Source organism: Plecotus auritus (assembly GCF_963455305.1).
Source record: "Plecotus auritus genome assembly, chromosome: 7".
Classification (NCBI taxonomy): Eukaryota; Metazoa; Chordata; class Mammalia; order Chiroptera; family Vespertilionidae; genus Plecotus; species Plecotus auritus.
The window spans coordinates 96061492-96074137 of NC_137774.1; the positions used below are offsets into that span (position 1 = coordinate 96061492).

At 36.5% G+C, this 12646-nt stretch overlaps 1 protein-coding gene across 1 annotated transcript in view; it reads left to right on the forward strand.

Moving 5' to 3' along the window:
• Positions 1-12646, forward strand: part of FBN2 (fibrillin 2) — a gene marked incomplete at both ends in the record, with an annotated part of 272359 nt that overhangs the window by 242715 nt on the left and 16998 nt on the right. The window contains 5 exons of the mRNA XM_080678695.1: positions 579-698; positions 1756-1878; positions 2479-2610; positions 10838-10963; positions 12303-12509. Of these exons, the coding sequence (XP_080534821.1) occupies positions 579-698; positions 1756-1878; positions 2479-2610; positions 10838-10963; positions 12303-12509 (708 nt within the window). The remainder of the gene's footprint in view (positions 1-578; positions 699-1755; positions 1879-2478; positions 2611-10837; positions 10964-12302; positions 12510-12646) is intronic.

The following is a 12646-nucleotide window of genomic DNA, read 5'->3' on the forward strand; positions in this document are numbered from 1 at the left end:
AGTGTTGAATCCACATTACTTAAAGTTCTATTTTATGTCTCATATTCAGCAAAAGGTCTCTCTGGTACCCTCGGTGGTGGTGGGATTTGCAAAGCCAGGATAAATGGCTAGTAACTGCTCTTTCTATTCCCATCCTACATTTTCCAGTAGGCCTGGTTTATGTGAAAGTGGAGAGAGTTGCCCAAACTCTGCCTTCAACCAAAATATACAAAATCTGAAGTGTCTAGAGATTTATAGTTGCCAAAACCACTAACTGGGAAAGAGATCCATTTTACTTTATGACTTTCCATGCCTGCTCTTGCAGCAGAAGACCACATCCCTCTCTGAGTTTGAGCTTCAGGGCAGGCATGGCTGTCTGGGGGGGTCAGAGCACACTTGGTCCTTCAGGGTCCTCGGGCCTCTGCACTTCACAAAGGCTGGCCAGCCAAGGCCAAGGGAGGAGCTTAGGGTGGGAGACAAGAGTCAAGTATGCCCTCCACAGAACTTGGAAATGTGTGAGGGTCATGTAGATATTCATGGGTATGCTCTGATTACTAAAATTCCACCAAATTTTAAGGCATTTTCTTATCCTTTTTCAGATACTGACGAATGTTCAATCGGTAATCCTTGTGGAAATGGTACATGTACCAATGTTATTGGGAGTTTTGAATGCAATTGCAATGAAGGCTTTGAGCCAGGACCCATGATGAATTGTGAAGGCAAGTGATACTTCTTATCATTTCTTCTTTAATGTCTCAGTTTTCATTTATAATATTCTGATATTCAAGTGATGATCATTCCATCACCAATGTATTTACTTTACTTCAATGGGCATAGTTACAATAGCTGCTTTAATGCCCTTGTCTGGTAAATCCAGCATCTGGGTCATCTCAGAGTTGGCATACATTGATTGTCTTTTCCCTTGAGCCATTTGCCTGGCTCTTCCTTGTGTTGATTAATTTTGGATTGTACCCTGGGTATTGTGAATGATATCTTCTGGAATCAGTTATATTGCTTCTACAAATGTGGATGCTTTTTTCTTAGCAGGCAGTTAACTTGGATGAAAATGAAAGCAGACTGACAGGCCTGTGGAAGACAGTGGTTCAGATTTCAGTTCTGCTCTTTAAACCTTAGTGGCTAGCCTCTTTGATTCCGCCCACCCCCGCCTCCCGCCCCCCAACACACACACACACACACACACACACACACACACACACACACACGCCTGGTTAAGTCAGCTGCTTGGTCTGGATATATATATATATATATATATATATATATATATATATATAATGTTTTTCTGTCACTGGCCCTCTCCTTTTTGGAGTTCCCCCTCACTCTTCAGCCATCTTTGTTGCCCCAAGACTCCTATAGAAGCCAAGAAAGTTTCTACTGAAGATTTAGCTGCCAGGTGCTGTAATTTTTAAAACAAAAAATTGGGAACTTATTCCTTGCTGGTTGTTTGCTGAGTTTCAACTATCACCAATCACCAAAAACTACTTTAAATAGTTTTTGTGTGTGTTTGGGAGGGGGGGGGGTGTGTGCGCACGCACATGTGCGCGTCCATGCATGTGCATTTAGAGTTTGTAATTGCTATTTCTGGGAGGATAAGCTTGTTATGCAAGTGAAGGCAAGTGATACTTTCTCCATACCAGAAGTGGAAGTTAGATTATCCTATTGCTTTCTGTATAACTGCCAAGTAAATTCATCAGTGTTTATTTAAACAAATAATTAGAGCCCTAGGCTGAGCCCCTGGCTGCCTATTTCTTTGATCAGATATCAATGAGTGTGCCCAGAACCCTCTGCTGTGTGCTTTCCGCTGCATGAACACCTTCGGGTCCTATGAATGCACATGTCCGATTGGCTACGCCCTCAGGGAAGACCAGAAGATGTGCAAAGGTAAGGCCACAGGCGAGGAAGTGGTTAGACCTTTATTTGCCATGCTGGGAATCTTCTATCAGAGCTTTACAGAAATGTTTATGACAGCATTTTACTGGTAGGTTTTCATACCTAGAAACAAGACCCTTGATGATCTGTTCAATCAAGTCAAAAATAATATGGGTTGAGGAGCTCACCAATTGTCACACTCTTGGGCTCTTCATAAAGCAAAGGTTGCCCTTTCCGGGACTTCTTACCAGTAGGACCAATGTTGAAACTTATAAATCTAAAATATAGCCAACAGTTTAAAAAGATGGAGCTCCTACATGATTACATTCTCAGACTCCAAAAACCAAATGTATGACATAAAAGTACTAAACAACCTGAGTGGTATGGCTCATGGTTTGATTCCTGGTCAGGGCACATGCCTGGTTTGTAGGCTTGATCCCCATTGGGGAGCATGCAGGAGGCAGCCAATCAGTAATTCTCTTTCATCATTAATGTTTCTAACTCTCCCTTCCTCTGAAATAAATAAAAAAATATTTTTAAAAAGTACTAAACAATGGTCTGTTTCTGATAACTTCCTATTTTTTTATTTTTTCTATTAAAATTATTTTATAGATCTGGATGAATGTGCTGAAGGGCTACATGACTGTGAATCCAGAGGCATGATGTGTAAGAATCTGATCGGCACCTTCATGTGCATCTGCCCGCCTGGAATGACCCGGAGGCCTGACGGAGAAGGCTGCATAGGTAAGGCTATGAGGAATGATGTTGCTTATTTAATATTCTACTCCAAGATAGATTTATAGCACTATTACCAAATCATCCTAACTGCAAGGCAATTATTTTCCCAGCTGTTTCAAGCTGTGCTAGACTTCCTCCATCTCAGGGTCCAGCCAATGCAATAAGTTCTGGATAATGCAGTGGCAATTATGTCCATCCTAGAATATATGCCCTCTTGTTTTTCATAATTCTGTGTCCTGTAAGTCTAAAACACTAAATTTAGAAGTGTAAAAAACTCCTTGCAGTAATTATGCTCATATAGCAAAATAAAAGTATGAGTTAATGGTCTCTCTTATCTTTTTTCTAATCATTCCATGAATAAGGAGAGTAGAAGCAGATAATCTCCAGAACCCTATTGCAGGCCGGATATCTCTGACCTTGGCCATATTTTCAACATATTTGAACTTCAATTAATTTACCTATAATGCAAGGAGGTAGGGCTGTTTCTCTAAGATGACCTCAAGGGTTTAAAATGCTATGATTTTACAATGCAAGCCAAAGTCTCATGCCATGTAAGCTGGCCATTGCCCCTGCATGTTATCTCAACACTTCTTCCCAAAGGTGCTGTCCCCCGGGGCACTGAAGCCTACTTACTACACAGTCTTCCTTCTCCTTGAGAATGGGTGGCTCCCCTCCTTTAATTGAGAACCTACTGCTCCCTCCTCCAGTACTTAGAGAAATGTGGGTATTTTGGAGGAACATTTGAAGATTACTAATAATTTTTTATTTTGGTAAAAAACAAAGTAAGATTACTTTCAGATAAATCTGTTAGCGATTGCCTGGTGCTAGCATTGGAATAGAGAGTGGATGCAACTAGACACTAGGGATCCCTTTGGAAGACAGAAATGTTCTAAAACTAGTTTGCAATGATTGCACACTTGATTTATTAAAAATCATTGAATTGCACACTTCAAACACACAAATTATATAGCACCTGAATTATATCTCAATAAATGGGCAATTCATTAACATTATATAAATGTAATTGGGGAGAAGGCTTCATTTTAAAGATGATGGAATAAAAATGTGTTACTTCACTCCCACCCTGTGAAGATTTTAGAACTGTGACAAGGGAGGGAGAGAACTGTTTTAGATTAAGCGAAGAAGTGGTCACAACTGAAAAATATCTTTGAAATAATAGAAAAATTCAAACAAAAACACAGATGTTCAGCAGCATATTTTTCTTTAGGCTTTGGCAGAATACATATATCTCTAAAAGTAACTGCCCCTATTTAAAGTGTTCATCCAACAATCTTCAATTAGAAGGTAAAGACATAGGCAAATGAGAGAGGTATGGGATACTTCTGTAGCAATTCAGTTCTGTACTGCAATGTCAAAAGACGCAGAAGTGAAAGAGAAATCGTGGTGACATTCTAAGACTTTACTCAGAGCCACACTGACCTCCTAAGTTACCTGAAAGCTTGCGTGTACATATCCCAAGGACAGAGAGCATCACAGATTTGGTGAGAGTGTATTTATACAACAGCCTTGAATTGAAACTGTGGGTTGTGCCCAGTTCCGTACTGGTGATCTTCTCCTACACCATTTTTCAGAAAATAGCTGAACTGGAGAAAATTGTTCAAAGACAAATAATTACACAAAACTACAACTAATGTGTGTGTGTGTGTGTGTGTGTGTGTGTACACACTGGGGTGGGAGGTGGGTAGACAAAATAAATTAGACTAAGATGCCTCAGAAAACAAAAGATTTTAAAAAATGTTTTAGTAACTCTAATAGATATCAATAAAATTCAAATAGAGAGAAGAGACTGAAAAAAGACAAAGCAATATCAAGAGATAATGGTCTATCAGAGTTTAGGAAAAAAATAAAGCTACCACAGAAATTAACATCACATTAGAAGTAATAAAAAATAGAAAGGGATGACAACACAGCCAGTAATGTGAATATGGAAGTAATTAATAAGAAGATGACAGGGGTAGAAAACAAAGTCAGTATACGTATAAATGAAGTCCCTGGGGGGAAAGAAAACTGAACAATAAAACAGGAAAAATATTTAAATATATTTGAGTATTTGTAGAAGAAATTCTTGTAGAAAATATGTCAATCAGCACATCAGAAGAGCCCACTGCTCCATGGAACACTGTTTCGAAGTCACTCATTTATTCAATTATCTACCAAACATCTGTTGTTTGTGATTCTTGGGATATCATAATAAACTGGAAGGACAAGTTTTCCCTTCTCTACCCCAACCCCACTCTCAAGTGGTTTATGTTCTAGTCAGGAAGAGCATTCATCAAACAAATAAAGAAGTAACATGATAATTTCATAGAGTGGTAAATCTTTTCAAGAAAATAAGATTTAGTGACTGAGTGGGAACTACTTTAGAATACACTTCTAAGGAAGCCTTCTCTGATGATAGACATTTGAACTGGGAACTAGAAAAATAAGGAAATAGCAAGAGCAAAGACCCCTAAGGCAGGAATGAAAGCCAGTGTAGCTGAAGTCCAAAGGTAGGCACAGGCATTGCAGAACATGGTGAAGAGTTGGTTTTATGCTAAGGGCATGTGGCAAGGTGACTCAGGGTGTGTGCCTTAAAGATGGATGGTGAGTATGAGAACTCTAGTTTCATACCTACTAGCTCTATGACCTAGGGCAAGTTGGCCTTCCCGTGTGCCTCAAATTTCCCATCTAAAAACAAATAGGAATGATGAGGTCGCTTACCTCCAAAGATTATTGGGAGTGTTAAATTAGGGAATTCATGTAAAAATCCTTAGAACAGTGCTTGACATATAGTTACATTTTGATTAAGGGCTAGTTGTTATTATTCTCTAATTTACATTTTAAAAGACCTCTGATTGCTTTGTAGATGATGCATTGTAAGGGTGTGAGAGCAGAAGCAGGATTCATTTAGGTGGCTATTTTAATCATCCAGATGAGAGGTGAAGGAGGCTCAGATAAAAGCATAGACATATAGAAATGTGGTGAAATTGGCAGATTCAGAATATACTTTGGAGATAATGAACAGAAGTAGCTGATGGATGGATTGGATATGGTGTATGAAGGAAGAGGTATAAAAGATGAGTTCTAGGGCATTTACTGGAATAATTGGTTGGATGAAGCTACTATTAACTGACAAGGGAAAGACTGGAAGAAACAGGGTGATTACAAGTATAAAGTTTTGTTTTGACTATGTTAAGTGTAAGATATGGTTTAGCTTTCCAGTGATAACACCAAGTAGGCCATAGCTAGAGATTGCTGGCAAATAGGTAGTTTTTAAAAATCATAAGATTGGATGCGGATAACGAGAGAGAATATAGAGAGTGGAAGAAGTAGTGACTGACCTCTGGGCACCACAGTATTTAGAGTGATTAAAAATGGTTAGAAGACACCCTGGCCAGTTTTGTTCAGTGGATTAGAGCATCAACCTGCGCACTGAAGGATCCGGGGTTCGATTCCAGTCAAGGGCATATGCCCAGGGTGTGGGCTCAATCTCCAGTAGGGGGCGTACAGGAGGCAGCCAATCGATGATTCTCATCATTGATGTTTCTATCTATCTCTCCCTCTGCCTTCCTCTCTGAAATCAATAAAAATATATGTTAAAAAATATTAAGAAAACTAAAAATAAGTTGCCCACAAGATAGAAAGTTCTCCAGGTCAGTGTGAAGCTTTGAGAGTTACAAGAATGGATTATTCCAACACATAGGGAGTAGTCACTTGTGTCTGATGCTCCTGAGATATAGAATAAGACACGAACAGAGAAGCAATAATTATACTTGGTGACCTCTTCAGGAGTAGTTTGCAGGTCGGGGTAGACCATAAGGTTACAAAAAGGACCCAAGATTAGGAAGTGGAAATAGCAACCATAGGTCATTCTTTCAAGAAATTTGTATGGAACCACAAAAGACCCCAAATAGCCAACACAATCTTGAGAAAGAAGAACAAAGCTGGAGGCATGATACTTCCTTATTTCAAACTATATTATAATGTAGTAATCAAAATATTATGGTATTGGCATAAAAACAGACACACAGATCAGTTTTGGAGAGAATAGCAAACTGAGAAATAAACTCATACATATGGCCAATTAATTGTTGACAAAGGAGCCAAGAATATACTATAAGTAAACATAGTCTCTTCAATAAGTAGTGCTGGGAAAACTGGACAGCCACATGCAAAAGAATGAAACTGGACCACTCTCTTACACCATATACAAAAATCAACTCAAAATGAATTATATACTAGAAGGTAAGACCTAAAACCATAAAACTCCTAGAATAAAGCATAGGGTAAAGCACCTTGGCATTGGTCTTGGCAATGATTTTCTTTCAACACCAAAAGCAAAAATAAAAAAGTGGGACTGTATCAAACTAAAAACTTCTGCTCAGAAAAGGAAACCATCAACAAAATGAAAAGGCCACCTATGAAATGGAAGAGAATATTTTCAAACCACGGAACTGGTAAGGGGTTAATATCCAAAATATACAAGGAACTCATACAACTCAATAGCAAGTAATAATAATAATAATTGATAATAATGATAATTGGATTTCTTAAATGGGCCAAGAACCTTAACAGACATTTTTCCAAAGAAAACATGCAATGGTGAACAGGTATATGAAAAGGTGCTCAACATCGCTAATCATGAGGTAAATGGGGAAAAAACATACCCCATAATGAGATATTACCTCACACCTATTAGGACGGTTGTTATAAAAAAGATTAGTGTTGACAAGGATGAGGAGAAAAGGGAACCCTTGGGCACTGTTGGTGGAAATGTAAATTGGTACAACCACTATGTGTGTTCCTCAAGAAATTGAAAATAGAACTAGCATATGATCCAGCAGTTCCACTTCTTGGTATATATCCAATGGAACAAAACCATTCTCTCAAAAAGATATCTGTACTTTCATGTTCATTGTATAATTATTTATAATAGTCAAGGTATGGAAACATCCTAAGTGTCTGTGGGTGAATGGACTAAAAAAAAAATATATGTACAAATATGCTATCACTTACATGTAGAATTTTTTTTTAAGTTGAACTCACAGAAACAGAATGTAAAAGTGGTTCCCTAGGGCCAGGGGTTGGGTAAATCACAACAGGTTAGCAATAGGGTACAAATTTGCAGTTATAAGATGAATAAGGTCTGAGGATCTAATGTATAACATGGTGATTATAGTTGGTAACACTGTATTATATAATTGAAATTTGCTAAGAGAGTAGAACTTAAATATTCTCACACGCAAAAAAGTAAATCTGTGATTGATGGATGTGTCAATGAACTCGATGGAAGGAATCCTTTCAGAAAATATGTGCATCATGGTGTGCACTTTATCTCACAATTTCATTTGTCAATTATACCTCAGTAAAGCTGGAGTAAAATAAAATGGGAGTCAGAGAACTGAACAGAAAAGCTTTTTTTTTTTTTTGCCCTAAGGAAACAAAAATGTGGTAGTAGCTGGAGAGAGAATATGTTGAGAGAGCTTATTTTTTTAATCACGCTGAGGGAATGATTCATTGAAAAAAGGAGAATTGTGAAGTCTGGAAGGTAATCCAGAGTACAAGTTCAAACACTTGACCTTTGAGAAAAACCAGAGATACTTCAGCTGTTGAAAAAGAACAGGAGATTGAAAATGAGGGCGCAGACAGGTGGTTCACTGTAGGGAGATGAATGAGTTCTTAATATGCGATAGTCATTTTAGAAAGCAGGAGTGTGGGCATACTAGGAAGGATAGTAGGATTGTCAAGGGAGTATCACTACCCGTCTAAGATGTCAGTCTTGCACTAAAGCAAGACCTAATCTGTATGCTGCACTGCATCAGGCACAAGTAGGTAGAAGGAAATGAGCATACATAGGCGTAATGGACAGTGAAGTGATCAGTCATTGGCAATCCTGAAATTGCCAAAGCATAGAAAGTGGAATGCTGGAAATGAAAATTTCATAGGTAGCACAATATCACACCAACATACCCCCTAGTAGATTTACAAATTTCAACGGCAAAAGAAAAAAGAAAGAAAGTAAAGATGGGGAATGAATTCTGTTGGCTGTAGGCAACCAGGCAGAAAAAGAAATTACCTGCAAGGTAGGAAAAAAATCAGTGTACTCTTTTTCCAAGTTCTCTCAGTAATTCTTAATGCCAATGGTAGCATAACAAAAGTAAGCTAGGCCCGGCCAACATGGCTCAGCAGTTGAGCGTCTACCTATGAACCAGGAGGTCATGGGTTCGATTCCCGGTCAGGGCATATGCCCGGTTGTAGGCTCTATCTCCAGCAGGGGGCATGCAGGAGGCAGCCGATCCATGATTCTCTCTCATCCTGGATGTTTCTCTCTCTGTCTCCTTCTCCCTTCCTCTCTGAAATCAATAAAAATAGGTTTTTTAAAAAAGTAAGCTAGGATTTTGAGGCATATCTAGTATCTTTCAAATATAAAAGCTATATTATACATTATCAAATGTTGAGGCACTCAAGAAGTATATCCAACTAAGAGCCCTTCTTTAAAAAAATAGCTCAATTCAAACAAGTAAAATAAAAATAAAGATGAATAAGGGATAAGATTAAATTAAAAAGACCTTGAACTCTCAAGTTCTAGAAATAACAGACACTATGCAATTACTTAAATCCATACCTTAGCTCAATCCTTTTGCATATATTTTAAATTTTCCGCAATAAGTTATTTTTACTAAAAGGGGAACAATATCTACACCAACATATATCATGATGAATTTCAGAACACTTAAGAGCAGAATGTAAACCCTTACTGTATAAATCCTTTTTTCTCTAGAAGGAGAGAAAAACCAGATTTCCTACACATGAACAGGAAAATTGGGTAAAAAGAAACAATGGAACAATACTTTAAAACATTCCAAGGAAAAATACTTTGGAACTGAAATTCTATACTCAGTCCAAGTGAGAAAACAAGCAAAATTGTCAGAAGTGTGTTTTAGAATATTTACCACACATGTACCTTCTCTAAAATGATAACCAAAGTATATACTCTAATATATTTTCTTAATTAATTCAGGAGGAAGTAGTAGTACATATGAAACAATGGTGAGCCAAGAAACCAGTAAACCTCATAATTTGGTTAACATAGATGCTCATGGTGGATAAAAAATATAAAAAATAACACAAAATTTCTAGATCACAAAGACCTGGCAAGTACCCCAGGGAGAGAACAGAAAGAAGTAAACCCATGGCAAGGTACTTGTTATTGCCAGAAGCTTTTGAAACAGATACTTATTAGCAAAGTATTTATTAAGAGTGTGTATTGAAGTTGTCCCATGGTTACCACTAGAAGAATAGAAAGAAGATTATAACTTCCAAATATCAGTTTGGGATGAGAAAGGATGGCATAGAAAACTAGACTAATTTAAGAAATATTGAGAGAAGGGGGTAATAGCATGGTAGATATAAAACAATATAAAATGGCAGGTAAGAATCCAATTATATCAGTAATCATAATAGATATAAATAGTTGACATGGCTGGTTAATAAATGTACTTCTAAGAAATTTTTTTTTTAATCCAGGTTGGTGCTTTTTACAAGAAATGTACCAAATCAAAATGTGAGAGAGGTTGAAAATAAAGGATTTGGAACAAGATATTCAAGGCAATTGCTGAAAAAAGAAAGCACATGCAAAATAAAAACCAATAAATTGGTGAAAATTTTAAAAATATATAAAGATGAAAAGAACAATTTATCAAAAAGATTTCATTGTCTTGCATTTTTTTACACTCCTAACAACATAGCTTTGGGGGGAAAAAACCTCAAACAAAATTTACAAAATATTAAATAATCACAATAAGTATGGGTATAGAGAATTTTAATAAAACAATTTGCTCTTTTACTCTACTCACCAGCCTTCCCTAGCACCTACCACTCCTATGCCCCAGTTCTTCTCTGATATCACAAAACTGGCATCTTCTTCCCCAAGATTCTTCTCCTCCTTGTCTGGTGTCTATCCCTTTGGACGTCAATTTTCCAGTTCTTAATCAAACACCACCCCTTCCCTGCAAGGGGGTACAAAGAGGAAGAGCACACTTTGTTAAAAAGAACCCACCTGGAAGATGAGTTAAAGTTGAAAATAAATCAGTATTCACACATGACTGGTTTTTATCTCATCATATTAGTATTTTGGTGAAAACATTTTAAACAAGATATAATCCATTAGAAGGTCATTTTAAATTATAATTTTATAATCTATTCATTATTCACATTATTTGTTTTTCTAAAGATGAAAATGAATGCAGGACCAAGCCAGGAATCTGTGAAAATGGACGTTGCGTTAACACTATTGGGAGCTACAGGTGCGAGTGTAATGAAGGATTTCAGTCAAGTTCCTCAGGCACTGAGTGCCTTGGTAAGCTGATATATGAGTGTATTTTACTTGGTAAATAAAACATCTGTTTTATGATGTCATCACAGAAGAGCTCTACATATATATCCTTGTCTACTAAACAAATCTCGCAATCTGAGTAATCCACATACCTCTTCCTGAAGATACACACTTATTAAAATGACGTATTTGTCTGTATGTGCGTTACTTGCACATCTATGTGTCATATAAATAACATTTTAAATAGTTTTCCCAAGATTAATATTAATTAAAGTATATGGAAAATGTGACTTTAGTAAAACTTACATCAGGGATGATGATTTAATTCCAAAAGAAAATATTTTTAATGTGCGGTAAGCTCTGCTGAATTAATGATATTAAAGTAAAGGCCATATTTTAAAAATGCAATAAAGATTAAATTTTATTTTATGGTACAGAAAAATGTTTTAGAAAATATTTTCTTATGGAAAATATAAATCTCAAACATTGTGTTGTATTATAATGCATATATTATAAGCCATTTCAGTACATTATGAGCAGGTATAAAAGTATGGAATAGTAAAACTTAAGGCAAACCAAGAGAAATAAGATTACTCATCATTTGATTTGGTGTAAAAACAGCATGTTTCAACTACATCAGATTTTTCTCAAAATGATGTCATCTGTTTTAAATCCTAGGAAATTATTAGTGAAGAAAATATATAGTTTATTCAGTCTAGACCTTTACTAGCCATCAGCCTTTTCAGATATAAAAAGTGGTCTTTTCTTTTTATATTATTAACAGTTTCACTAGGATGGTTCATAAAAACCATATTAATGACTTCTTGCCCCTCTACATCAGAGAGATCCCTATCCTTGTTCTAAAAACATCTACTTAGTCTAAATGTTTGAACCGTCTTTTAGATGTAGAAAATATGAGAGATTAAATTGAATATGTACCAAATTTATAACATAGTCTAGAATTTTCCTTTCAAAAACAACTTCTGTAGTTGTTTGCTTATTTAAAGGGAAATAATTTAATTTTATTTTTCTTTTATTTGGATTCCATGGAAATGGTAGTTTACTATCACTTAGTTGCTGATGGATTAAAGAAAAGTAATGTATTTATAAAATATGGTGTCACTTTTTGTCCACATTTAACAAACTGTCTATAGTGATAGAACACTTTATGAACTTAACCTCCAACAAAATGTTATAATTGTTAAACCATCTTAAACAGTGTGACTGTTCATATCAAGAATATTTACCTTGTTAAGTTATAGCTAAGAATGAAAGTATTGGTTGTCCTGTTTAATTTTAAGTTCAAGATAATGAAGTGTCAATTCCATGACATTGATTCCTATTGACTACGCTGTCATTTCAGACAACCGACAGGGACTCTGCTTTGCAGAGGTATTGCAAACGATGTGTCAGATGGCATCCAGCAGCCGCAACCTCGTCACCAAGTCAGAATGCTGCTGCGATGGGGGACGAGGCTGGGGTCACCAGTGTGAGCTTTGCCCACTTCCTGGAACTGCCCAGTACAAAAAGATATGTCCTCATGGCCCGGGATACACCACTGATGGAAGAGGTAAGGAGTTAAGGAAATTCGTGCATATTATCAAACAGTGAACTTCATTCATTAGGATTAGTTTGAAGGAAAAGTGGAAAAAAATAATTAAAATAATCTATAATAATAAAAGCAAAATATGCTAATTAGACTAGACA